We start from the raw sequence: 27,801 nt of genomic DNA, 5'->3' as shown, positions 1-27,801 counted from the left end.
AGGTGAGGGGGAACCTGAAGAAAAATTTCAAGTCTTTAAAAGCAAATAACGCTTAGAATAATAATCCTGCCGTCAATTTTTTTGCCAAGTTAATAAAAGTTTGAATCCTCGCCTTGAAACGAGCGGTCACTGAATGCAATTAAATGATTTTACATAAGTTCATTTCCAACGGACTAGGCGGATCCTTATACCTGTATTTTGGACGCAAACGAACGTGTGAGATGGGAAGTTGGGTGGACTGACAAGGAATGACCTTATGAATTCATAAACCCATGAACAATCTTTGCCCACCACAGCTACGAAGCTATTCATTTGCTATCAAGAATAGTAAATCTTTGCATTCATAGTCAGCACGCGATTAACTATTCTATCTGAAAAATATCCTCTGCACCTCTTAGCACGAACAATATTTACGTACAAATGAGAAACAGGTGTTACCGGTTAAAGGTCGGTCAAAGTTTCAAGGACAAAATTCTGAGAGAAAGGATGCATTGCAATATAAATCTACTAATTAATACTTTATTTGCTCCGTACGAATTTCTTTAACGGAGATCTTATTAAAATTCCGAGGAGTTTGAAATAACCGTGTATTTGGTTCGATCGATTTAATTCCACTAGAGCCGAATTGATAATTATATTTCGTGGCTGGGCACTCAACGCTTTTCTCGCCTTGATTTGATTCCATATTCCGATGAATAAAAATCTGCTCACCGTAAACAAATGATTGAATAATTTCACATTCGAACAGGGTAGACATCTCTCAAGCATGTGATTGCACGTTCCTTGTACCTCTGTAATGCAGTAACGGTGTTGAGCGTGCCTTCTATGCAGTTGTGAGCGGTCTTGCCTCCTCGGTGTTCAATGCCAATCTATGAACATTGAATAGTTTTCTGGCCATAAATAAGTAGCTGGGTGGCTGCGTAGAGGGGCGTCATTGAGTGGTGAACGCCTATATAGTCTAACGCGCGATATTCGGACGGTGCAGTGTTGCTCTGTCGAGCTAGGATTTACCCTGCCGGGGTTAGTCCAGTATTTTCCTTGTCAGGACGGAGAAAATTTTTTTTATTAAAAACAATGAACTACGCAAAAAGTGAAACGCAATAAGATTTCACGCGTCGTTGTAAATAACTAACCGCATAACCGTTTCAAAACATAATTCGAAATAATAATATTAATCAAAATAGAAAAATAACGTAACAAAATTATGTGATAGAAAGATTTTATTTCATCGAAGTGATATGAAAATTGAATAATGTATAAATTATTTATCCAAGTATTCATTACACTGCAGAGTTGACGGTGAAACGAGAAATTCGGGCTACCCAGAATAACATACAGGATCCTTAGCCAGTGTCTTAAGTTTTGATGACTTTTTGGACGCGTTAAAATCAAATAAATACCTCGAAGGGTATTTGATTATTTATTTATTTATTTTTTTTTTGTCAGGTTAAATGACATTTAAATTTAACTAAACTGTCAAAAATTATCTCCTAAATACATTTAATATTGGATTCTATACTTTAAGAAAAGCATAAAATAAGTTGAAAATAATATTGAGAAGTTGCTGTAAAAAGTACCATCATACAATCACCATGCCGCCACAGGAAAAATTTCAAAACCACGTATCAGAACGCGTTACAACGAATGAAGAAACTTGCCCGGATCTTGTGGAAAATGGTTGTTCAACATCTCAAGGAACCATTTGTCAAACCGCTAAAATAGCTAATTCATCGGTATCGATCGGTGGCAATAAGGATGGCAATGTCAATAAGGATATCGACTTTGACGATTTACTTCCATACGTTGGAGAATTTGGACTTTATCAGAAGATACTTTTCATTCTCATGATCCCTTTCGCTTTCTTCGTGGCTTGGGTTTACTTTTCTCAAATTTTCATCACTTTAATACCCGAAGAACATTGGTGTAAAGTTCCAGAATTGGCAAACTTGTCGGTCGACCAAAGGTAAGGATAATAATAAAAGTAACAATAAAAATAATAATAATAATAATAGTGACAAGCAACAAAGGGGACGGATTAGTGACCATCGTTATGCGTCTGCAGCCGTCGTGAGATATTTTTATCGCACGTGCATGAAAAGTGGGGCTTTGCGCAGCAGTTTAGCGGGATGAAAGTAGCCAATCTCATCTCAGCGTTGTAAGGATAGATTCGCGCATGCGCAGTCAAAAATTGCTTTACTTTCGCCCCTAGGGAGAAAAAATTGGCCACTCGCGTCCCGTAAAACTACCTCGCAAAGCCTCGCCACTTTTCATCCACTTGTTGTGAAAACTATCGTGTGTGACTCGGGCAAAAAGTTGGCGACCAGAACTCGTGTGATTGCCAATTTTCGTCCCTCGTCACAAAATATACCATTTCACGTAAGGCTCGATGACTTTAATTGTAAGACGGTTAATTTTGGGACAAGTCAGTGACGTTGCCAATGCAGATTCAGCCTGCAGTGCCACCGCCGAACAGCTGTTACGGGCTGAATCTGCATTACCAAATTCACTGACTTTCAAAAAATTAATCGCTTTAAAATCACTGACCACATGTGGTCGATAGAAGCATCCGCATTTGCACTGAATTGAATTTAAAAGAGTAATTTGCGAAAGCTTGAATTGCTATAACATGGAAAACAAACATGTAACTTTAATGATACATACACCTAAAGAAATACGTCGCTCAAACTTCGAGCTGTTTTAAATGTAAAGTTTTGGTTTTTGGGTTTTGATCACGTGTCAACATGGAAATTTGTGTTTTTGAGGTATCAACTTCCATTAAAATTTTCGACGCAGACATTTATACTAGGTACTCATTTCTAAATTTTGAAGCTCAAATCCTATACCCGTTAACCATTTTCCCTTAATCTAAAACGCGTTATCCCACTTATAATATATTTTCCACATACGAATTTGAAAGACTATAAAGGATGACCCAGGACTATCATCGCATAGACTATCGATGTGTCCGTCGTAAAAATCCGCAATTGAAACGTTTTTTTTTTTTTTAAATTCTCGATACGAAATTTGTCGTTTGCGACTTACAGTCGTTTGAAATTGGCCGATCCGGTAGCATCCGATGGCTCGGAACAGGGCTGTTGGATAGTCATTTATCCGTCATGCACCCGGTAGATGTTGTGAACCTGCAGGTGCTACCGGATTGGTCGATTTCAAACGGCTGCAACTTGCAAACGACAAAGTTTTTATCAAAATTAAAAAACGCTCCAGTCGCAGATTTTCAACAGGTACTTATTGATAGCCCGGATGGAGCGATAGTCCCGAGTCACTGGGTATATAGGTCAATCCACTAGTTCGTATGTACCTAGAATCTGATTTGATTCGTCTGCCATTATCGTATCTTATTTGACGTGATAAGAGTAACCGGCTTATAAAATGTAAGCGGTGTAACTGCACAATACTTCAAAACAAAAAAAAAAAATGTTTATTCTTCATTTATGCAGCGACTTCGTATATCTATGATAATTATTTCTCAAACCTACAAATAAATTGGAAGAAAATGAGGCGAACCATTTTCAGTAAAAAAAAATGTGAACTATTTTTGAAAAACATTTTGTGTCTTCGTAGTAGAATTTTTTCTACGAAAAAAAAAACTGGTTAAAAAATGGTGCTTTTTCAGGTCCCATCGAACGAGCAGTAGTATACTGTGTAACAAGTGCGGAAGTTTGCAGCATGAGCAGTAAATCCGAGTGCTGCAAGCGCACGGGTACTTGTGTGAACACAGTATGAGCCAAGGTAAGGCCTGTAATCACACCAGTCAGATATCGCTCATCCGCGCCACAGATACACGCTATTCTTTCCAGCACATGTAGAGAAAGTTTGATTTGAGAAGCACCGAAGGTGCCACTGACAGCGCATAGAATTGTGGTTAGGTAACTTACGCTTAATACACTGCTATAGTTAATATATATATCAGTGGCTTGATGACCAATGCGTAAAACCGAGTTATTCGCAAGTGCGCATGCTAAAGAAACTCCTGGTGTGTAAAGTATAGCATTGAAATTTGGCGCATGCGCCAATGTTGTTTTACCGCACTGTTTGGAAATAGGGCGCTTTATACGCATGTTCCACAGACTTGAAAAAATTGAGTTTTCCAAGCAGGTGTTGGAAAAACTTTCGAATAACTCAGTTTTATGCACCGTGTCATTGAGCGTAAGTTACCGAACTTCGATCTTACACGCTGTCAGTGGTACCTTCGATGCTTCGCAAATTAAATTTTCCTTCAAAGCTGTTGGGAAAATTAGACTGTTTACACGTGCGGATGGACGATATTTGACTCGTGTGATTACAACGTTCGTCTTCGGCTCACGCTGCAAACTTAACGTCGGAAGTTGCCCACTTTCCGCACTTGTAACACAATATAATATTTCTGTGAAATGATATGTGATGGAGTATCACTTTGTTTAATATGCATAAATAGCGGGAAAATAGAGGATAAATAATTAGAACGAAGCATTTCAGAATAGCGAAAATGTAACATTCAGGAATAATAGTAATACAAAGAGATTGTAAATCTAAAACTAAACAGATTATGAAACGCGGAAGTGTGTAATAAAAGAAAATAATCGAAAGAGAAAATATACGATGAGGAAAATATTGAAGGTTGGAAAATAGATCTATAAAAATGTCAGAATGATGTCGATGAAAAAAGTTGAACTGCCCGAACTCGTTCAGACGAAAGTTAGAAAATCCAAAATAGCAGAATATAAATTTTAACACAGAATATTGAATCATACAGCGTAACTTTTTCGAACACTGAAAATGAACTGAAGCTATGAATCTTTATTGGAACAGTATATTGTGTGACAAGAAACTGCGCAAGCGCGAAACTAACTTTACGACACTGACGATGAAATTGGCTACTTTCGTCCCACTAAACTGCTACGCAAAGCCCCACTTTTCATGCACGAGTAATAAAGAAATTATTTCCGAATCCGATTCCAGAGTCAGGATTTTTCGATTTATATCAAACAGCGCATCTCAACTCCATCGGATCCTAATCTTCATTATCTATCAAATAGTTGAAAATGTTTTGTACCATCTTCGCGGATTTTGCTAAAATGTCAACTCCTTAACTGAAGTCCTTTCTGAATGATTTTATCGAAAAATTTCTACGGAGTAGAAAGCTTAAATAAAAACTTGCTCCTCCTTTGAAATTTGTCACATTTTTTAAAACACTTAAAACACCCTAATGAAGATTCTTTGTTGGTATCAAAGGAAGACTTTAACGTCTTCGAGAGCTGAATTATTTGAGTTTCCGAATTCTACAACGCAAAATTCCATCAAAACAAGACCCGTTTCAGTTTAAGTGGACTATCCTATATTTTTAATCTCGTCAACGGCTCAATAAACATGATTCGTGATCGGGTGCGAATGAAAATTGGCTCACCAAGCTGGGATTTGTGTAGTCATCGATTTCAAGCACGCTGAACTTGGAATTGACAAATTCAGTAAAGGTGGATCCAATAACACTATCCAGAATACCAAAAGTGATCAGATTTGCGTGCAAATTGATTTCTATTCGTTGGTTTCGGTCGCCGATCTCGTATTTAATGTAAGAATTTTGAGCATCAAATTAATAGTCTAATTCCAAGTTTTACCGAACTGCAGTAACTTCACATTTTTCAGTCTAGTATAGGGGATTCAGTAAGTACGTACTGAAATTTTTCATTTCGAATGAAATTTCGAGTTTCGCAGCCTTTGAGGTTTTAACCTGATTATATTTTTTTCTTTCGGAATAAATTGAATGAAAAAAAAAAATTCAAGACTGTACATATCGTCAACTTTGACAAATGTTTTATTTTAATAATTTAGATCTCGAACGTCGAAAAGGAAGTTTTGTCTTCTCTTATCTTTTGAGAGAATTTCAATATAATTTGCGAGTCATTTTGTCGGTGTACAATATTTTCCTTGGCCCTCTGGCAGAGGTAAGACCATCCCTGAAATCGTATGAAATAATCTGACACAGGTATGTGAATCTCGCAAATAAAATGAAATGCTACGAAATCTAAAGAGTGGCTGAACTTGCCATTTAATTTTGGTAGACTTTCTTTTTTCTCTCGCTTTTTTCTCATCTACTTCTAGAGGGTTTTATGAAGGCCGGGTCTTAATGGACGAGCCGTTTATTTACATAATATATTGCCTGATCAGGCTAATATGTGATCAAAAAAATTCTGTCAAACTCCATTTTGATGAATGACGTGATTCGACATTTTCATATGCATATTCAATTGTACCTACTTCATTCTTTTATAATCTTATCGATATACTTACGGGTGGCGATAATATCTCAGGTAATTCGCTCTCAATCCATTTGTTCATCAACTTCTTGTAGGAATCCAGTCCAATCTGTAAGGAATGAACAAGAGATAATAAAAATTTTTTGCAGTGAGACTTTAATCAAAGTGTACACATGTCTTATCAATGCGGGTTATTCTCATGGTAAACATACTGAATGTTTTTCTATCTCATCTGTTACTGCATTGTAGAAAGCCAGGATATGTGTTTATTCAATGTTAAGGAATTTTTGATAATAACAGTTATGGTCCCACTCTGAAAAGAATGAAGAAATAACATGCTAAATCATTTCACATTTTCTCATCAGACGTAGGAAATTTCCCGCTACGTATCCGAAGTATTTTACCGCTATAGTATCCAAAATCATTTAACTTCCCGGTATAATTAAGATATGACTGATTGCTTTTTCAAAATTCGTTGAATTTCGGTGCTTACACAAGATCTGTGTGATCGAAGCTGTTCTATTTCTTGCCTTTAAATGAGGCTGCATGAAATACATACACTATAAACTATGTGTCCAACAAATCTGCTTTGGAATTTAATTTTCAGTTACATTTTCGGCACAGCACGATCGAATGGCGTCCGGACAATTAATTGCAAACATGCAATTAATTGCGTTTTAATTACTGCTCGTACGTGTGAACAAACTACACGTGTAATTTGTAATTGGGGTAAATTTAATACACATTAGAATAGTATTTTGAAGTCAAGGTGAAATAAAATACAAATTACATTGCTTGGTAAAATTTGCGAAAATTTGCGAGTTCGATGATTTTTAACGAAATTCCTCGTATCATACATTGACACAAATGTAATCTGTATTTCTTTTCACCGTAATTGCAAAATATGAATGTAACTTTTATTTTGTATTGTTGTGATCAAAAACTGCAAATTCAATTTGCATCTTATTTTATTTGTGATTAGCAATTTGTAATTGAGCAATTGAAATTTTACCCATCACTGGTCAAAACACAGTTTCACCCCAGACCCACATTCTACAATATTTGAAATTGAAAATTAATATTTCATCAATGTGTTATTTAATATGCTCACTCGTTATCAGCCAAAGCAGTCATTAACTAGATATGTAATAATCAATTAATACATATTATTAGCGATTAAGCATTCCTTGAAAATGTATTATTTTCGGAAAGTTTGGTGGCCTCAATCAGAGGAAATGGCTGAATGGGTATTCGGATCATAGAATTTCCGGTCTTGATCTTTCACCACATGCATTACCTTGCATTTTCACCGACATTTCGATAAGTACACATATACCTACACATAATAGGCCAGTCAAATAAAAAATATTTAGGTCCTGAGATTCGAATAACTCTATAGGTCATGGAAAAATATAAGATCATGTTCAGGACGACGTCCATATTAAGGATCTTGTTTGTTGGAAGTGTACCTTGGCAGTACGAAAACTTGTTTCTCTGCGCTGTTTGGAAATGGGGTACATAAAATGACATTGGCGCACGCGCACAAATGAAATGCTCGGTTTTCCACACAAGGACTTTCTTTGGCGCATGCGCACTTTAGAGTAAGCTGAGCTCAAGTTACCCGATGTCAATTATGTGCGCAATCAGTGAAACCTCCAGCACTCCAGATATCTGTAAATTACACTGGTTGTGAACTATAATCTATACCGGGAGTTTTATTGGGAATGTACAAAGTTTTGAGAAGAATGTGAATAATATTCCGAATAAGATTTTCTGTACCGGTGAATGTTGAAAATTTCAAGTCTTTGTATAAAGTGCAAGTTGCAGTTTACGTGGAAATTTGGACATTCTGTTATATATCGTCCACAAGGAGTTTCACGAATTAAAACCCTCACCTGGAATCCAGCCTTGGAATGTTCGATATTTTCGTTAGATTTTTTTTTGAAATAACAAAACAATATATAGCGAAGGTATAACTTTTCAGAAGTTCGAACAAATTTATTACGCTCTAAACCAATAACTACATGTCAATGTATCATTTCCTTCAAATCAAAGTCGATGTTCCCGTCTTTTAGAAATACAAATTTTCAAAAACTCACAATCAATACATGGAAGCTCTGACGAAAAAAGTTTTTTGCATGTAGATTTTGGCCCTAAAATGCAAAATGAAAAATGATCCTGGACACGGTTGATGACAAAAATATGTATGAGATTATATTATAGAATCTATTCCAAGTTAGATCCTCCGGAATTTCGGATTAACTCATTTTTTGAATTTCGAGTCCTGTTGATGCGCAGACCCAAATATCATTTTTATTTTTTGTTTTTTAGTAGACATTTTGGAATAATTCTGAAATTTTCACAGTGGGATGTCAATGAGATAATTATTAAATTACTATAACTTAAATTTTAGCTGAAATTTTCGGACTACATAGTTTAATTTGAAAAAGAAAATTGTTTTATTTTTTTCTGGGGGTGCTAAGTGTAGACATTTTGAAGGATACCTTAAAGTGGGAGGACAGCGATATCATAATTAAGTCAATGTAAATGTTACAGGGATATTAAACAAATTCATGAATTTCGAGATCTCTGGTACATTAGACCGATTTATCGTTAAGAATGACAGAATTTTCGATTAATTCTGAAAATTACAGAATATGCTCCAAATTGTATTTGTCAATACTAGAAAATAAAATCAATATAAACTCTGGGTCTTTGGAAGTATGGAACGAAAATATCAAAAACACTTGTACCTTTTCTTTTAAAATTGATTCAATATTTGGGCAGGTCAGAGTTTTTCACACGAGAAACATATCAGATCGTATTAATTTTCTATCGACAAGAAGTGCAAAAATTCGAAAACAAAGGTCCAATTTGAAAAAGTGATGATATTGACCAGCTTGTGTTTGTTAAACGTTGAGGTCTAGAGATCTGGATATCGGAGAATTTTCGTATATCAGTGTACATCGTATCACATCCAAATTATAGCCAAATCGAAATATTCGCAGTGAAAAGTTGGTCGAAGGTTTGTAACCTTGGTTTTCCTTCGCACTTTTTGTTAGATCTCCTTTCCAAAACTGAAGCAGTCTTGTTCATCCCGCGTTTTTCACAAATAAATAAATAAATAGATAAATAAATAAATAAAAGGGAGCCTCTATAAAATATAGACTTCTGATGATTCATATTATATTTTCTGTGTGTCCTTACGTCTTTTTAAAAACAATTAAAGTCTCAACTTAAAATCAGTTCAATTTCAAAAATAATAATCATTATCATATCTGTTGTTAAGTTAGTATGAAATCGGTAATAAAAATATCCGAAAGCACATTGTGAGTTTAAAAAAGACCGCCGGTACTTCTTGCAAGGTAATTAAACGTAAATATGGGTTGGAATTACACAGAGAGATACAATCTAGCGAGCCTTTCACAATTAAAGTGAGGGCCAACTGCAAGACGAGGAATCACTTCGTGCGGCTCGAAAGGCTCACTTCGCGATATCCTCACGTTATGCTGTCTTATTGCTTTGATGCTTCGAATATCCTTGAGATTTAATGATGAGAAAATATTACTAGAAGTAAATATTCGGGGTACGATTTTACACCTGAATTCTCGTGAAGATATAAATTGTAGTCTTGAATATGCATAAGTGTTTATAATAACTACAATTACTTTCAGTTCCGACGTATTTCCATATATTTTATTACCGCAGCAAGTGTCGAAACAAAAATTTTGTTGAGAGACATTTGCGTTGAAAGAATGTATTTCGTGCAGTTAAATACTGCAGCGATGAGACGATTGAGAAAAAACAACTTTCAAGTTTGTAGGAAAATAGTAAAAATGAATCACACGGTATTTACACAATGACTCGACCTCGGCTTTCATCACAGACAGAATCCAATAAAAATATCGAATGATCGTCGGTGCAACTCTTATCTGAATCTAATATCATACAGATTTAAATGATTACCTAGATTTGAATCCAAATTCCGAAGGTTGCGAACGTATTCAAGGCTCAATAAAATGCGAATAATCGATGAAGACACTTCGAGACATGGTCACTTTGAATTGGAACTAAATGATCTTTACCATGTGCCATAATCGTCGAATACGTATATCGTAATACGTCACATTGCTGCAAAACTTTCTTGATCGCATGCCCTTTCATCCAAGATTTTGACGACTGAAATGAAATTTAAGAAGTGAAACTGAAAATGCTGGGAACCAAGGAGTTTATTGTACAGGCGTAGGTCACTCGACTCAGATCAACGCAGAAAACGTTACGAACGCTATTGCTAGTCATCTGCTTAAGGGGTTAGGTGGGTTTCAAAATTTCAAAAAATCGAATTTTTTTTTTTTTGCTTATCTTATAATTGAATATGTTGAGAATATTCCTTTAAAATTTTAAAACGATCCGAGTCATATTCTAAAAGATATAGCCTTTGGATGTTTCACCCATCAGGCTATAACCGAGCGTGACGCAGGTATATAGAGGCAGATATATCGAGGCAGCTGCTTAGCTATTGTTCGTTTATTTTTGTGATGCGAATACTAGGCTTAGGACTTGCCGGATGTAAAAAATTCTGTGGTTTGATGGATATAAGTTCCTAATTCTTGAATGCATCAACGTACAATTGTTTATGTTGATAAAATACATGAGTGCGTCATAACTGTTGCCGAATCAATTTTGTTGTCTGCTGCAAATCAAGAAAAAAAATTAACGTGTGATGAAAATAATGTTGAAGATACGACAGATGTTACCGTGTCAGGTGATGGCACGTGGAAAAAACGTGGGTTTGCATCATTATACGGTGTAAGTACGATTATTTACATGTTATTTGAATGTAAATCTTCAATCGCGTTTTTCTCGAAACTACATTTTCGAAATCGGTAGTCACGATTTCTCGAAAACTTATGAACCGATCTCTTTCAAATTTTGCACACTTCTTTAAAAGAACATTATCTCGTACTTGAACGAAGGAATTTTTTTTTTTTCTATTCCAAGTAATTTTTCAAGGCCATGAAGGGTGCAAATTTTACTCAAAATAAGGGTTTTTTGTTTTCAACACCGCCAAAAATGTAATTTTTTTTTTTTTTTTTTTTCCTTCGTCCAAGTACGAGTTTTAAACATCTACTAACAGAAAATTTTTGGTTTTTGCATTTCAGATGAATCTGTCATGAGTTATCCTGACTACGCCGAGAGAACTTTTTTTTGAAGGGTCATAGCAGACGACGTGTCCACGCCTTAATTTTCAATATTTTTCAATGAAAATTTGACAAACTACTTATGAAATATGTATCTTTTATGTGTTAAATTGATGGAATGAAATATTCTGTTGATTAAGTAAAAAAAAATTCATAAAAATGTACCTATTTTGAGCTTTTGAAACCCACCTAACCCCTTAAAGTATAAGGTACGCATAGGTCATGGTCATAGGCTCAAGTCCTCATCGCCGTTGCCTCATGTATCAATCGAAAGTCTTTGAAAGTGTATGTAAATCTGTGGATATCCCAATTACTGCAGTAGAACTCCTTGATTATGCAGAATGATACGTTATCACACGACGGTTAAAGCTTTCAGGGCAATGCGCGCTGAATAATTTTTCAAACAAATGCAATTTCGCGAGAGTAAACTTGGCAACAGGCTACATTAAGGATACAAGGGACGTACAGTCGGGTTAGAAAAGTGGTTGTCGCGAAAACGTGTTGAAACAGGGGCTTAGAAAGTCGCACTTGAGTTACTTTACACGCAGATAGCGGAAAAAATCCTTGTGACACGGGAAAAAATTTGAAAGGGCTGAATTTGTGAAAACCTTGTGTTAACAACTTTAATCAAATAATAATATTCCCTAATTTTTTACCGAAAAATTCACAATGTTTCTCCGATCCTTATATTAACAATTATTCATTTTATTCGCAAATGGATTCTCCATAGATACTGTAAGTTAGATTTTGAGTAACAGCAATCCATACATTGCTGAGTCATAATCATCATTCGTAAATGATCAAGGTCTTTCATTTTTCATTTCTTTTCTTGTCCACCAACCGATGACTTAAAGAACTGTCTAAAACGATTTCCACTGTATGCATTTGCAATAAAATAATCTTTCGGTGAAACAAGTAGTAGAATAACATGATCTCTGTAATATTGTTAATAACAAGGTGTTCACAGCTGAAAATGAGTGTTTAAATTTTTTTTTTCCTGTATCACAAGTAGTTTCATAATTATCTTCAACTTAACGAGGTTCAGTTACACTTCTTGAACCTCTGTTTACTCGTGCTTTTTTACCGTCACGTTTTCAAGCTGACTATACGCCGCATGCATCCTTAACGGGGGATTGCAAAAGGAATGGCACAAAGTAAGGTCGCCGTATTTATTTGTGTAGACAGTAACGGTTTGGTGCGTATCCAAGCAAAATTGCTAGCAACATTGGTTTAATTTTTTAACCGCATCATCGAGGTTATCACGTAGATTCATTTTCCGCGTTATTCACGCACGAAATACATTTGGTCAGGATTTTGCAGATAATAAATCAAAGTTCATACTATCGACACGTCTACCGACATTTTTTACGTATGACATGTAAAACTTTCCATTCTCACGACTTTTCACGGGAACCGTTAGTGGCACATTTCATTCCCAAGGCTGAAGAACATTGACGTCGCTGAAGTGTAACGAAATTTAAATGGCCAAATGCGCTCGCTGCACCATTAGTTTAAAAATATGTGTACTTTTATACGTATATGATGTCATCATACGTCGACAAAACACGACGTTTACCACCGTATAGTTTTCATTGCACAACTTATGCATTGTAGACGTCCCTCTGGTAACTTGCCTATTATGTGTTTCTTCTCATAATTCACCCATTATCGCAGTCTTCGCGCTCATATTTTTATACACGTGGCAGCATGTGTTCGTTTCTCAACATCTCACAATATTATTCATTTATATAATGTATATGTCAAATATTACGTGTTACATGTTATGCTGTGTTTTAGCATGAATATCCAGTTAATGAATCCGAGTTTATGTAAGACAAAAATTATAAAACAAATGCGTACCATACAGATTTTTATGGTCATTCATTTAGAATTTGTAGCCGTAGTTCGAAATACGAAGAAGTGAGTTAAACATTTTGTTTGACGTGATGGAGATATTTGTTTCTTGGCATTCATTCGACGACGAACACGACGGCGATGATGATGACGACGATGATGATGATGATGATGATGATAGCAACAACAACGATAATAATGATAACGGAAGTCTTCGGAATTACCGTACAATTCCGCAGTCTTGCATACGACCTTATGATAATATAGTTGCAAAATCATTATCAAAGAAATAACGCCTAACGGTACAACTTCAAGTTGAAATCTGAGATAGAAACATTCGGTGACAATATATATAGAAGGACGTCATGAATGAGAATCAATGAAAATCCAGGGCAAAGTACCATTTATAAAATAGTCCAATTTTCCAGTTACATTTGAAAATCTTGAACAGACTACTGTAGTGTCTTTTTCCAACTAACGGTACTAGCCGTGATGTGCAACGATAATATCTATTACGATACGATATAACGATTGCAACTTGACGCTCGTAGAATTTCTGATCAGCCTAACGCACAAATGAACAGTTTTTGCGAATGCCACACGCACGATTCTTTTGAGCGTTTCATGATTCCTTCATTTATACCGGTTATCGACGTCACGGAGGTGACTTAGCATGGACGTGATCGTGAATTAACTTCCAAACTATACGATCAATTTTGAAGAACCTTCGTCGCAGCAATGAGAGCGTGAACGTAAATATGTATTAGTTTAAAACATATTGCTTTCGTAACTATACAACATAAATCTCTTATAAAACGAACGGATGAATAGTTTGGCAGAAAAAAGAACAATGTAGAAAAAAAAAAAAAAAATATATATATCGGGTAAATAATTGTGGTGGGCAACTGTATCGTGAGGTCTTTATACCTTAAAGAACTCTCGACGTTTACATTTTTTATGTGCACCTTAATTGCAGCCTTCGTTCGACGAGGTCGTGCCTAGCGATGATTAATGATTTGAGAATATTACAATCTCTGACCTGAGAACAACCCGCGGTATAATTGTATCAATGAGCCAGTTATAGATGTTACGCATTAATTATCGTCAACGTTCGTTCGTTCCAGGATATCATTGGCTATACCTCCGGCCGCGGCAGATGGAAACGGCGAGGAATCCTTCACTACGTACTCGAGATGTTCCGTCTACGCGGTCAATTTCACCGAACTCTTAGAGCAGGGCGTCACAGCAGCCGATCCATCCTGGCCGATTCAAAAGTGCCAACATGGCTGGGAATTCAATTTTACCGAAATCCCGTACGCCAGTATTGCGGCTGAGGTAACATACGAAACGCGAGTATATTTATTAAATTGGTTACGGTACTGGTTATCCTTGAACAACTGCAGTGATTTATCGAATCAATTGACGGAAAATTGTTATTAATTCAACGTTCGGTCTATAAGGGAGTAGTGGTTCAGTTTCGAAGCTTCCTAGACGAGATTGAGGAAAACGTGACGTTACAACATACATTGTTCATCCGATTTGGTACTCATCATGTAAAAAAAAATTCTTTTTCTCTTAAACGCTGTTACATTTTTACCCTGAGAGCCTTTGCACGTTTATAACGTATTCGTAGGTGGGAAGCGTACTTAGTTGAAGAAAAATATTAAACTTTTTGAATCGGGTGAATATTTTTGCACGTCTCTAGGCTGCCGATAAGGGAATTAACTGCTATACGAATATTTTTCCTTCGGGCTTATTAGATTATGCTTGTATTTAATTACTTGGCGTACGCTTGGCTACGGTTGAACGACATTTGTCACCGTGCCTGAGAACTACTGAGTTGAGTACAGGTGAGTGGGCACTCTATGTAGTTCAAGGACGAATGAACAGGAATGATCTTAGATATATCTTCGGCGGTTACACGGCGCTGCTTTGAGTTTATCACACGAGCCTTGAATCTAGATACCAAGTCGCCTTTTACACCTACAACTAGTCGATAATAATATACTTAATACATGCGCGAGGGTGTCTCGTTTGGGAATAACTTTTTTTCTTCCTGCTCCCATCGAAGGACTCATTGTACGTAGTGGGAAAAAAAATCCTCGCTGAAGGATAAACTCTTAAAGTCAATACCAAAAATTCGATCTCCTAATTCGAAATTTTTCCATTTAAACAACACAGAGAAGCTATAATTTGAAAAACCAAATTTGTGTTTTCATTCAGCCGCATTTGATGAAGTACTTTCTAGAGTTACAAAAATGCTTTTCCAATTTTTTTTTGCAAAGTCAATAGTACAGCCGATGGAGACGTTTGAGGATGAATTTTCACGTACAACTGACTTTCGAGCCAAAGCTTATAAATTTTAAATTGCTTGAGCTACGAATTTTGCCAAATGTACACTTGTTTTCGTAGAATTTTTCTTCCAAAAAATGCAGGTGTGTGGTAAAAAGTGAAAAAATTACTTCTTCCTCACATTATTTATTTAGAATTTTTTTTTTGAATTCTGAGAGTGACCTTCTCAAATCGGGCCTAACGGATACCTTTTAACAAGGATTTTTTTGTTGCTGTCATATGGTTTCAGATGGGGGCGAGAAAAATACTTGTTCCAAAGGAAACGTGAAATAATTGATACATCAATAATTCGCACTTCAGAATATTCTTTTTTTAACGTGTAATTATATTCATTTATTCCCGGTTTGTTCTTCGTAAAACTCGATTGATTATTTACAACTTGAATGAAATATCGGAACGGCAAATTTTTTCGCTTACCGTTTTAATTATTACTTCAAATGGTATTTCAATTATACTTTTCTGACATTTCAGCTGGAATGGGTTTGTGACAATGCAGCTCTGCCATCTTTAGCACAAAGTATATTTTTCGTCGGAGCAATATTCGGTGGATTAATTTTCGGATGGATCGCCGATAGATACGGAAGAATTCCAGCACTAGTCGGTACAAATCTGGCAGGTTTCATTGCCGGAATCGCTACGGTTTTTGCCACTAGCTTCTGGGAGTTTTCGTTATGCCGTTTTTTAGTTGGCTTGGCTTTCGACAACTGTTTCACGATGATGTACATTTTAGGTAAGATCTCCTGGTTTTATACGGACGTTCGTATTTTCATCCTTTTTCATTGCCTTTACGCCAGAGTGCGGATATTCAGTTACAATTTTACGCATCCTTGACATTCGCAGGTGTGACCATTCATTACAAACGCCAAATCTGCTCTTTTATCCATGTGTCGGTACAAAGTACCGAGGCACTTAACTAGATACATTAGTACGTATATATATATACTGCATAAATCAGTTCTACTGTTTTTGTTCATTTTTTTGCATCACTTAGGGCTATAACAGAAACCACTGAACTGCGCCTGTCGTAAACCATGCGGGTATAGCCGATATTATATTCTCAAACTTCGTTTAGGAACGTTCTAAAATTTTTATGCAAGTGGCGCTGTTTTTTTCAGTTTTCCCTCCACGATATTATTTTTGTTTAAATTACGTAACAATTTTCTCAGCTTCGTTCTTTGGTTTTGATTTTTTCAAGATTTTCATTGCGATCACGCATTTGTTCAGTTGAAAACATCGAAAAATCTGATCGAATTATTGAAAAATATATATTTGTCAAAATTAGCCGATTTCGATTAGCGTGCCGGTGTCACCCAAATAGCAAAATTAATTTGTACTTATGAAAAATTGTTTGAAGAAACTTGTTAAATAAGCTTCAGTTCACAATTTTCATCTTACTTACGTTGGAGAGTTTTGAGTAATGCAACTCGTAATCGAAATCAAAGTTCATTGAATAAAAAAAGGAATTGAACCGAGTAAGAAAATTTGTATCAATGATTAATAGATGAACACACTAGTAAAACCAGTTTTTGAACTTTCCACTACTTAGGTATTTGCTTGCAGATGAAAAAAAAAGAAAAAAAAACATGATATGTACAAAACCTACAGAAAAATTGGCAAAGTGGGCATCAACTATTTAATGGAGCGACAAATTTTTTTGCGATAGTCCAATCATTGCGGTAGTCCATGCGTGCTTAGCTTACCTAAATTGTTTTAGCAATAACAGCATGCAAAAATTAGATTTAAAACTACGGTTTTGTGTATATATACACATGTATAAATAAATAGCGATTTCTTGCTTAGACTTTCGAATAAAAAATATCAGGTCCATTGAATAGACGATGCCCACTGTGTAAATTTTTTTGTAGGTTTTTTTTATACATATCCTTGTAGTTTATACAAAGATAAGTATTACATCAAAGGTGTTCGATTGAGGGAAAAAAAATTATGTCAATTTTTTTTCTTTTGCTAATAACAATATTTGTAAATATGAGAAGAAAAATCCAAAATTTATCGCATTACAATCTTCAGTGCTGGACAACATTTTTTTCCATTCAACGTACGTTATGCTGATTATGAAGAAAAATTCATCTTCTTAGAGGATTAATTTGACAAAATACAAGAATTCGCAGCTACTTATTTTAAGGAGCATTAAAGTGTGGTAACTGATTAAATATGATTGATATCTGACAGGGGCCCGAAAAAGTGGCCTGACGGAGAATTCACTCTGTGCCAAATCAAGAGACTCGAGAAAAAAGAATAAGCCAAAACATTTTTTATTCGTCGACACTTCCTCTCGTTACACTCAATTCATTCTCTTATAACAAATACACAAATACGTTTAATCACATTACTCGCCTCATTAGGAAAAAAATATGTGGGTCATTTCTTATTGCTCGTGTCACTCACATCGTTACTGTCCGTTACACCAAATAGTCATTGGCATACACCTCGGAGTAATTATTCACGTTAAACTTGTCCCAGCGTATGTCTTAACATATCAAATCTCACACTGGCCAGAGATTAGTATCAGATCTGCTGTCATAGTGTTTGCACTGAGCTTTACGAATTACATTTATTTAACCTAAATTACGGTCTCTTAGGTTTGTGAATAATTTGCTCATGCTATTAGCGGCTTTCAAGGCAATATTGAAACGAAAGTTCTTTTTGGAAAACAACGTCTTTCAGTTCCAACCGATTTTCGTACATTAAGCTCTCCTCATTAAGCACTGCCTGCCCCACCTGAACCAGTGATTTTTGCATTTTCTTTCTGATCACAGCGCACGGTTTTCGATTTATTGTTGAAAATTTCGCAGAGTATAGTTGACGTAATAAACCATTTCGGCCGGGTATTCCGTGGAATTATCACCTAGGCAATTTAACATGGGTTAATTCCTCCGAAATCCGACCCTAATACCGAGATGAGACCAAAAAGTGTCTTCGAAAGTCTCAAGAGACGTTCCGAGCGATTAGTATTATGACTGCTTGAAGCACGCGGTGAAACGTGTGAAAGAAGCTGTACAGTTTCTCAGAAAAAATTTCGTCGTACCCATTTTCATTTTCATTTTTATTAACAAAATCACAGACACGATGCGCTCAAGTGTACGTTGCTTTTTATTCATAAAAATCCTATTTCGCATTAAGATCTGTACAAAGTTAACTTTGAATATAGGCACGCAAGCCTGATACACGTGTATTGATATAATAGTGTTCGTACGGCAAAAACGCCTGAACATAGGCAACCGAATTATCGTTCTGACTCAGGAATAAGCAGCATAAGCACTCGACGGCGCAAACAAGCATCGCGACTAAACAGGGAATTAAGTTAAAAAGATGATGCAGTCAGTCTTTAGCAACCGCGTAAGCGTCACATTTTTTGACGTCTATCAAAATCTACGCATCACTGATGTGAAAATACCGAAGTCATCGAATTTCTACATGCAATGCCGCGTACGAATATCTAAAAACATTTTCACATTAGTTTCGAATTACAAATCATTGCAGAAATACAGTTCGTGACATTGTTTTCGCATGATACCACAAAGTTTTCGTATAGTTTTGTTTGGAATTGCACGTAAAATTGCGCCGATCAGGCACTTCCGCATCAGTGTTGCATAGGCTTTGATAAAAGTCAAAATAAGTGAAATTTTACTCGTTCAGTAAGGACTAAGCACATCGCGACGGGGTGAATTCTATAGGCGTCGTAGCAGGGTCCAGATGTTACGTAAATTAACAAACTCTTAAACGTCCAAAGGAGCTAAATAATGCTTATTAATTTACTCACTTATCCTTGAAGTCTCATTTAAAAACTATTTCGTTGCCTCAACCCTTGCAGCTCGTACAATTTTTATGAGAATTGTGCACAAGTCGCGTAACATTCTTCACTTTTTAGATTAGAATCTGAATATTTTTTTATGTCATTCGGCATAAAAATTCAAAAACCTTATGCAATGCGCAATGTGAGCCTATTTCTTCTTTTTATTGTTCGATCGGTAGCTTGGTTTACAGTTTTGCATATGAATAGAGATAACCGTCAGTCTTGATACGTTTGAATGTTAATTAGTTGCATTTTCAATGATTTTATTACCGTGCCACCTGATTGGTATTGGAAAAATAAATCCTACTGTGCACCTTCACGGTTAAGTGAATTATAAAAACATCACCGTTATCTCGTAGCTGAAAATTAGGTCTGATGGTACATGAAAACACTAATTAACATGCTTTGAGCCAAACCGCTAACAGAGCAGCCGGGAGCCAATAAAATGCAATAGAAGGTCAGTCATAGATGTATAAATGAGGTAAACAAAACATTATTAGAACAGCCAGAATATGGAAGATTCACTGATCCGTACAAATCACTTTAGTTATTTCATTTGATTGCGGTCACTTAACTTGTGTTACATACTTTTTGGGTCACTTGATCACTTCTGTTACTCTGAAAATTGGAGTTTATACGATCCCTTTACCATTATTAGAGTTCATTCGTTTGTTTTATCGCTCGTAGTGAATCTTCGTAATGAATTTAATTTTGTCGATCACAGTAATACACGAAGAAATAAAAGAAGCATCAAGAATAAAGCTCGGTAAAGAATAGTTTCAAGCCGTTTGTCGATATTTGTCGCGGTAATCTTGCCATTTTACGCACTTGTCGTGTTTTCCGTTTATCGCATTTCTTATAGAATTAGCTACAAGAGACATACCCAAAAACAGATAATTTCATTTGTTAACGTTTTGTGGGCTCAAAATTCATCCGAAAGTTAAGATCTTAGGTTGGTCCATCAAGGTCCGCAAAATTGACCACTTTTTGTTCGTCAGAACTGAATTACTTTCTTTCATTGAAATGTTACGCATAATTCTTGATTAAGGTGGTGGCTAAGGAGGGATAAGGAGGCTACAGCCCTTGGACCTCGTCATCTAACCGGTTCCGAACTTCTCAAGTTTAAAAAAAAGACCTTGAAAATCGAATTTGCGGGTGTTTTGAGTATGATATTCTTGATCAGCGCATCAAAATACATAAGTATACCAAATTTCAGATCGATCGGAGGTATGTTCTAAACGGAAGTACACCCTTTCCATCAGACTAATCTTACGAATGATTGAAGTTTTCAGTGATGGAAAACGGAAATAAAACCACCTTATACAAATATTTGTAAAATCTTATACGTTGTGTAATTAATAAAAATTTAAATATCCGTAATTCTCCCTCACGTCAAAAAAATTCTGAACTTTCACTCATAGATTAAACTTGAAAATGTTTTTTGCGTTAATTTTTCTCACGAATGAAGTATCAAAAATTCCAAATATTTGAAAGTTGTCAACTTGAGGCATTTTTTTGCACAAAGATGACTATCTACGAAGTACGAATGACTAATACGAAGTACGTGACAATGCATCAATTTTCTCTCCCCCCTCTTGCCGTTTTTGTTTAGAATCCGTTATCAACTTGACTGTCTCGGACACTACTCGTCTCTACCGTGTCTGGAACTCGACTGCCGATCCTGAAAACCGTCGCGTCATATTTACGTGATTATAGCGCCTGACTCCAGTCCCTCAAGTGGCGAATGTAGGAAACTTTTGACTGATGTTAGGGATCCGGTACTTTTACATGCCTTTTACGCAATTCGTCTAAAATTTCTATTTATAGGTATAACAACCGAAATATCTTTCTTTTCTAAACTTTAACTACACATTTCTCTCTGTCTTTCAGGCATTAATGTTAATATCAGGTCTCTTTTTATCTGCATTAAATTAATATTTACATATTGCAATTAGTTGGCGACATGTTACGAAAATATTATTGTGCCATGGGGGTAAATGTGACGAACAAAGATTCCGATTGAAATTTGAAGTAACTTGAAACTTGGTAAATTTCAAAGTTACCTCATTGTGTCCAAAACTGCGAATGTCATATAAAAATCACCTAACAGGGACCAGAATACGCAGTTCCGATGTCCGATACGACTTGTAAAAGTGCGGGATTTCAAATTTTAGTTTCAGTTCAGTTTAGTAATTCTGCCGGGCTTAATAACAAGAAATCAGATTTTTCAATATCCATAGCTACGCTGCTTTCCTTAAAGAACCATAAGTTTACAATGTTTTCATCGAGCGGTTTTTACATACCCTTTTCTTTTCAGTTCTCGAATACGTGGGACCTAAATGGCGAACGTTTGTTGCGAACATGTCCATCGCTTTGTTCTTCACCTTTGCCGCATGCATTCTACCCTGGATAGCATATTTTCTGGCTGACTGGCGTTTAACTTGTATCGCAACTTCCGGGCCCTTAATATTGGCTATCGCAACACCGTGGCTAGTTCCGGAAAGTGCGAGGTGGTTAGTCAGTCAGGGCAAGGTAGACAAGGCTGTCCTAATCATGAGGAAGTTTGAACGAATCAATGGAACAAACGTCCCTGAAAGCATCTACAAAGAATTCAAGGTAACTACATTGAAAATCAGTAGTCACTAACAACGAGAGTAAAAAATCAGTTCAACCTCCCGAGTGAATCCCACAAGAGAATGTTATTGTTAGTCTTTATCGACCGATCAAAGTTCAATCATTTCGACTGATATCATAACCTAGCATCATTGACGCGAAAATGCCACAAATAGCGCAATCTACACGCAGTAACAAAAAAAGTCATCAAAATTTAGTTCCGTTCGTGCGTTAATAACAACAGAAAATGCATTCCTACTATTAGTGGTGATTGGATTACATTGAAACATTTTCTTAAGTATTTTTTTCGGCGCTATCACGTTAGCCGCGACTTTTTTCGGATCAACGATGCATAGGCTCTGATGATATCCAAAATCAGTGACACTTAAGGCGGGTAATACGGGTAAATATTTTTAATTTTTGCGAAAAGAACGCGTGAATACCTAGCATGTTCAATAAGTCAAGCCTGAATGAGCCTCTATCAAAAGTCTTTCGCAGTTAATGAGTGTTGCAGAAGAAACCTCGGGTAGGAGTTATGACCATTTCGAATAATTCCGTTACTAAAAGCATTTTTACCGCCTATTTTGGCTGTTACCAAAGCCCACGCATCGTCGATCGGAAAAAATTGCAGCTAGCACAATTGCACATGCAGTGTCGAAAGCAAAGATCCATAAAAATACAAATTGGTTTTTTTGCAATAATAATGCCAGAAAATTTATTTCCTTAATCGAAATACCACTAATTGCAAAAATGAATTTTCTGCCTGTGTTCTTTCTTTAGAAAAAAAAAAGTTTTTGGATATTTTTGTTCGGTATTGCATGTAGAATCGTGCTAACGTTCCAACTTGTTTTTATCGTTGGGCACATCACCACCACTTTCTTTTATGGGTTACTTGAACCCAAAATATGGTATGTTTCATCAAGCTTATGATTCACATGCGATATTACTTGATATGGAACGTTGAGAACAGAGTTTATATTTTTTCCTTATTGAAATGCTAATTTCAAATTTTGTTTCCTTGGAATAGGACACTTGTGCCAGAATTCAGAAGGAAGAAGAAACTGACAGAGCTCATTCTGTGTTGGATCTTTTCAAGACACCACGATTACGGAATATCACCATTCTCCTGATAGTTATCTGGTATAAAAATTACCAAGTATCATATTCGTTGTGCAAGACATTTATATTTAACCCGAAACATTTGCCAAAGAAGTTTTCAAGGGTATGATTTCACCATATTGGAGCCACGATTTAAAATTTTTAAATTTAAATAAAAAATTCATAATCTTTTCCCGCAAACACGCGCAATACTAAATTCTCATAAAAATCGAAGTAATGTTTTTTTGAAAAATTCCTCACAACATGCTTGTAAGATTCGCGTACATTTCCAACCTTTCAGAATAGTATATTCTGTAACAAGTGCGGAGAGTAAGCGACATTTCAGTAAGTGACACGAGCTACACACGAAATTTTTTTCTATACCTGCTTCGAAATTTTGATCTTTGAAACCTGTGGAGAGTGCATAAGGTCAAATGCAAATGGACAATATCTGACTCGTGTGATTACAGCGCTTACCTATATTATTACTAATCTCCATAACTGAACTACACTCAATGACACAGTACGTAAAATTTGGTGATTTGAGAGTGCGCAGATGCAAGAAAATACGTTCGTGTGAAAAATCGGGTATTTCACCTCTGTGCATTCATCACCGTTGTTTCCCTGCACTCTTTGGAACTAGGCTACCTTACGCACGCTTCACAGGCGTTGAGACTAGACATTTTCAAACAGGTATCGCAAACAAAGCCTGTGTTACATTAGTGGATATGCGATATCTGGCACGTGCTTTTACAGAGCTTGGCTTGCCTTGGCTTCCACCGCAAAGTTCAAGCTCGTCAGAAGCCGCCTACTCTCTGCACCTGTAAGACAATATACCATTTCCGTGTATTTTCCATATACAGGGTGTCCCTAAATTGCCTCCCACGGACTAGCCAGCATGATACCTCGTTAAAATCCAACCGAGAATTTCTTTTCCGGAAGCTCGTCCGACGCATAGTTTTTGAATTATAAGTGATAGCGCTAGGCCAATCAGAGTGCACCATTTCATCTAGATTTGCCGCCGGGGAAATTGCTGTTTTGTTCGGCTGGGTGAATTATTATTATTCGTTTACGAATTGAATATCGGCACCTCCCCTCTCTCCCTGTTGTACCCCTTCTCGGGCGCTGACCTCGGTATTGTTGCCGCGGACACGCTGCCGGCCGCACATTCATGGGCGCACACTTGTGTAAGTAAACAGAAGCGCATCCTCAAGCATAAGGGGTACAGCAGCGAGAGAGGGGAGGTGCCGATATTTAATTCGTAAACGAATAATAATAATTTACCGAGTCGAACAAAACAGCAATTTCCGTGGCGGCAAATCTAGATGAAATGGTGCACTCTGATTGGCCTAGCGCTATCGCTTATAATTCAAAAACTATGCGTCGGACGAGCTTCAGAAAAAGAAATTCTCGGTTGGATTTTAACGAGGTATCATGCTGGCTAGTCCGTGGGAGGCAATTTAGGGACACCCTGTATAATAGTAAAAACTCAGTAGCTGGCGACAGTAAATGGATCCGGCTTGACACAATTATTTCTAGCAACGATGTATTTCTTTCCTATGCATCTTCGTGAATCTAATTTCAGGATGGCGATATCTTTGGTCTTCGATGGACATGTTCGGAACGTTGGCAGCTTGGGTTTGAATGTTTTCATGACATTCACCGTAGCTTCCGCCACAGAACTTCCAGCTGACACATTGCTTACGGTTCTTCTTGACAAATGGGGTCGTCGATGGTTAGCCTGCGGTTCAATGGTGTTTTCCGGAATTTTCAGCCTATGGGCTTGCGCTGTTCCAACAGGTAATCTTAAATTTACTTTTTTACATATTAGGACCGGAAACGGAGGCGTATCGTAGCGTTATGACGTCTAGGAATGGTATGCACTTGCAAGCTATAATGGAACTTAAAAGTTGCTCAAAATTTCTCTTGCCACACGAAAATAGGTGACTCTTTTTTCGAAACCAATTGACTCGAGCCCATTTTTATTAACATCGTGTTTTAACACCCACAGGCATTTATTCAGCGAGTCTGGCTATAATGGGACGATTCTGCGTAAACATATCTTACAATATCGGACTGCAATATGCTGCCGAACTTCTGCCAACTGTTGTCAGAGCCCAGGGTGTTGCTCTGATTCATATAATGGGTTACGTCTCCAGCATTGTTGCACCGTTCATCGTTTACATGGCTGTTTTGTCACCCATAGTGCCGCTATTAGTCCTCGGCATCCTCGCCATACTTGGCGGAGGACTGGCTCTCTTCTTACCGGAGACTCTCGACAAAGAACTCCCACAAACGCTGCAGGACGGTGAAGATTTTGGAAAGGATCAGGGTATATGGGACATGCCTTGCTTGGCAAAGTACGTAAACATTTCTGACGCAGGATCAAACTGCTTTTCTTGAATAGTTGCTTAGTTATAGAATGGGATAGGTTGACGTTAGGTTAGCTTCGGGTACATCAGTGACGTGGATCACGTGGCACGGAAAAAAAAAAACTCGTTGGATTTACACGAACTCACTTTCTTAGAGAAAAAATTACTATAATTGTGGGATTTGACAATTTTAAAGAACGCTCGTGAACGTGACGTCAACATACTAATAAATGATTTTCTACTCCATGTAATTTCTATTCCAAAAAAGTGCTGTCCATGCAGTACAACTACCGTTGTACCAGTAAATCCATACGTTTTTTTCCGACCGTTTTGATTGGGCTAAATTTTTCAAACTTCAACAAGTTATTCTCAAGTTAAAAAAAAGTGATTGCTAAGATCATTTTATTACGAAACAGTTTCATAAGAAGTATGGAGAAAATTTCACGTCAGGTTTTACGAGATTTCATTATAAAATTTGAGGGATTTCATATGATGTCAAATATTGCAAAAATTTCCGATGATTTCACAAGATTTGTTGGGATTTTAATAGATTTCACGAAATTTCAAAATACTGTAGAGTGAGGGCCAGAAGGGCGTAACTCTTAAAAAGTGGGTATCTTGTCATAAAAGCTTTAATAGTATTTTAAATATTAGAGCTCTGGCGTAACATTATTTTTCAAATATTGTCACTTACGCCATGCTGGCAAAATGCAATGGAATTTTCGTATTTTGGAGCTCGAATTTCAAAATTCCTGCATGTCTTTATGGTAGCAAACCCGTTTTTATTCGAAACTCCGCTGGTTACGCGTTTCTGGTCCCCAGCCTTTTATATTTAACGAGATTTCTGTCAACACTTTGTCGGGTCTGTCAAAGTTGAAAATTTTGATTCTTAAATTTGTACAAGCATTGATCTGTGTAATCAAAGAGTTTGGTTTGGTATCCGTGTGGAGATACCTGGTAAAATTTACAAAACTCTTTTTCTCGGAAACAGCAGGTCTTAATTTTGCGCGAGTTTGCATCGTTTGGTAGTAATATTTATGTAACAATTTCTTCATACAGGAAAGCTGACGATGAAGAAGTTCCACCACCTATGATTCGGTCTTTGGCTCATGGAAGTGTTCGAGGTTCCATGCGAGCATCACTGCGTGGCGAAACCCTCAGGAGCAGTATGATTCAGAGATCAAGTGTCAGGTCACGTAGGAGCGTCGCTCCAACGGTGCAAGTGGAAAGATTGTAAAAAAAATCGCATTTCGACCATTATCATACTTCAAACTTTGTTCTTCATCACGAAAACTTGTAACAAAATATGTGCGTACAGGCTGTGCGAGGTAAATGCAAGAGTGTGCATACGGACGAATCACACCTAATCCCAGTCAGTCTAATAAAACCTGTCCGCAACACGTATAGCACGACTATTCTATCCTCCCTATTTCCAACTGTACTAAATTGTCGTAAAATGGTAAAAAAGTATTTTAACGGATCGCGTACAAAGTTGGGACGAAGTATGCAAAATTATCATAATTAGGAGGGTATTATAATCAGTCATTACCGATCGAGTAAACTGCCACCTATTCTGCCTATTAACGGATCCTACACATTATTGACTTGCAAACGTTGCAGATAGCGTATTTATACGTTCGATACGGACCAAAAAAATCCAAGAACTATTTTGTTTTACGCACGAACATCGGCAGAAAGTCTATTTTTGCAATCAGCGGTAATTCAATTACAGCAATACATTTTGAGACATTACTGCGCATAATACAAAAACAATTTTATGTTACTGTTTGGCGTTGCTTAAATCACACAAGTACAGTAGCAAATACTATCGTTTGCCAAAGTTTGAAACAATTTCATTATCGAAGAGGAAAGAAACTGTAAAATATGATGCAATCAGTGAATCAATTCTGATCAGCGACAAGTCAGGGGTGCTCTGAGTCTTGTTTCACACAAGCCTCTTAAAATGTAGATAAGGCAAACTCTACTAGATGTGATAGATAAGGTATGATCTGGACCTGATCAGGTTGGTGTAAAGCAACCCTTCCAAAGTGCACCACATTTAACCTTGACCTCCATGGCTCTTCAACGTAATAGTTATCCACTAATTTATCTATTTAATTTCTTTACCTCAATAGGGCGTGAAATTTCATGAATTTTTTAAATTAGAGACATTTTTTCGAGTTGGCGAACCCGACGAGCAAACGAAAATCTGATCGTGATTTGGTACGATCAAGTTATGGAAT

General features: G+C 36.7%; 2 protein-coding genes across 2 annotated transcripts in view; one reads left to right on the top strand and one right to left on the bottom strand.

Annotated features, from left to right (window-relative positions):
* Positions 1–27,801, bottom strand: part of LOC124302628 (centaurin-gamma-1A) — a 67,181-nt gene that overhangs the window by 35,279 nt on the left and 4,101 nt on the right. Inside the window, exon 2 of the mRNA XM_046758968.1 lies at positions 6,289–6,363. The gene's annotated coding sequence lies outside the window, so the exon portion shown is untranslated. The remainder of the gene's footprint in view (positions 1–6,288; positions 6,364–27,801) is intronic.
* LOC124302631 (organic cation transporter protein-like) lies at positions 980–26,962 on the top strand. The gene is made up of 8 exons (XM_046758977.1): positions 980–1,963; positions 14,434–14,644; positions 16,133–16,391; positions 21,793–22,091; positions 23,116–23,228; positions 24,772–24,986; positions 25,198–25,546; positions 26,618–26,962. Exons 1-8 carry the CDS (start codon positions 1,593–1,595, stop codon positions 26,793–26,795), a joined length of 1,995 nt encoding a protein of 664 aa, XP_046614933.1. The 5' UTR covers positions 980–1,592; the 3' UTR covers positions 26,796–26,962.

This window comes from Neodiprion virginianus, chromosome 4 (assembly GCF_021901495.1).
Source record: "Neodiprion virginianus isolate iyNeoVirg1 chromosome 4, iyNeoVirg1.1, whole genome shotgun sequence".
In the NCBI taxonomy this organism is placed as follows: domain Eukaryota; kingdom Metazoa; phylum Arthropoda; class Insecta; order Hymenoptera; family Diprionidae; genus Neodiprion; species Neodiprion virginianus.
This window is presented reverse-complemented; position numbering and strand designations above follow the sequence as displayed.

Excerpts from the sequence above, each read along its gene's own strand:
- LOC124302631 (XM_046758977.1), top strand. The coding sequence starts at position 1,593 with ATGCCGCCACAGGAAAAATTTCAAAACCACGTATCAGAACGCGTTACA. Across the intron at positions 1,964-14,433 it reads AACTTGTCGGTCGACCAAAG|GATATCATTGGCTATACCTC; the intron begins GTAAGGATAATA and ends CGTTCGTTCCAG. Across the intron at positions 23,229-24,771 it reads ATTCTCCTGATAGTTATCTG|GATGGCGATATCTTTGGTCT; the intron begins GTATAAAAATTA and ends ATCTAATTTCAG.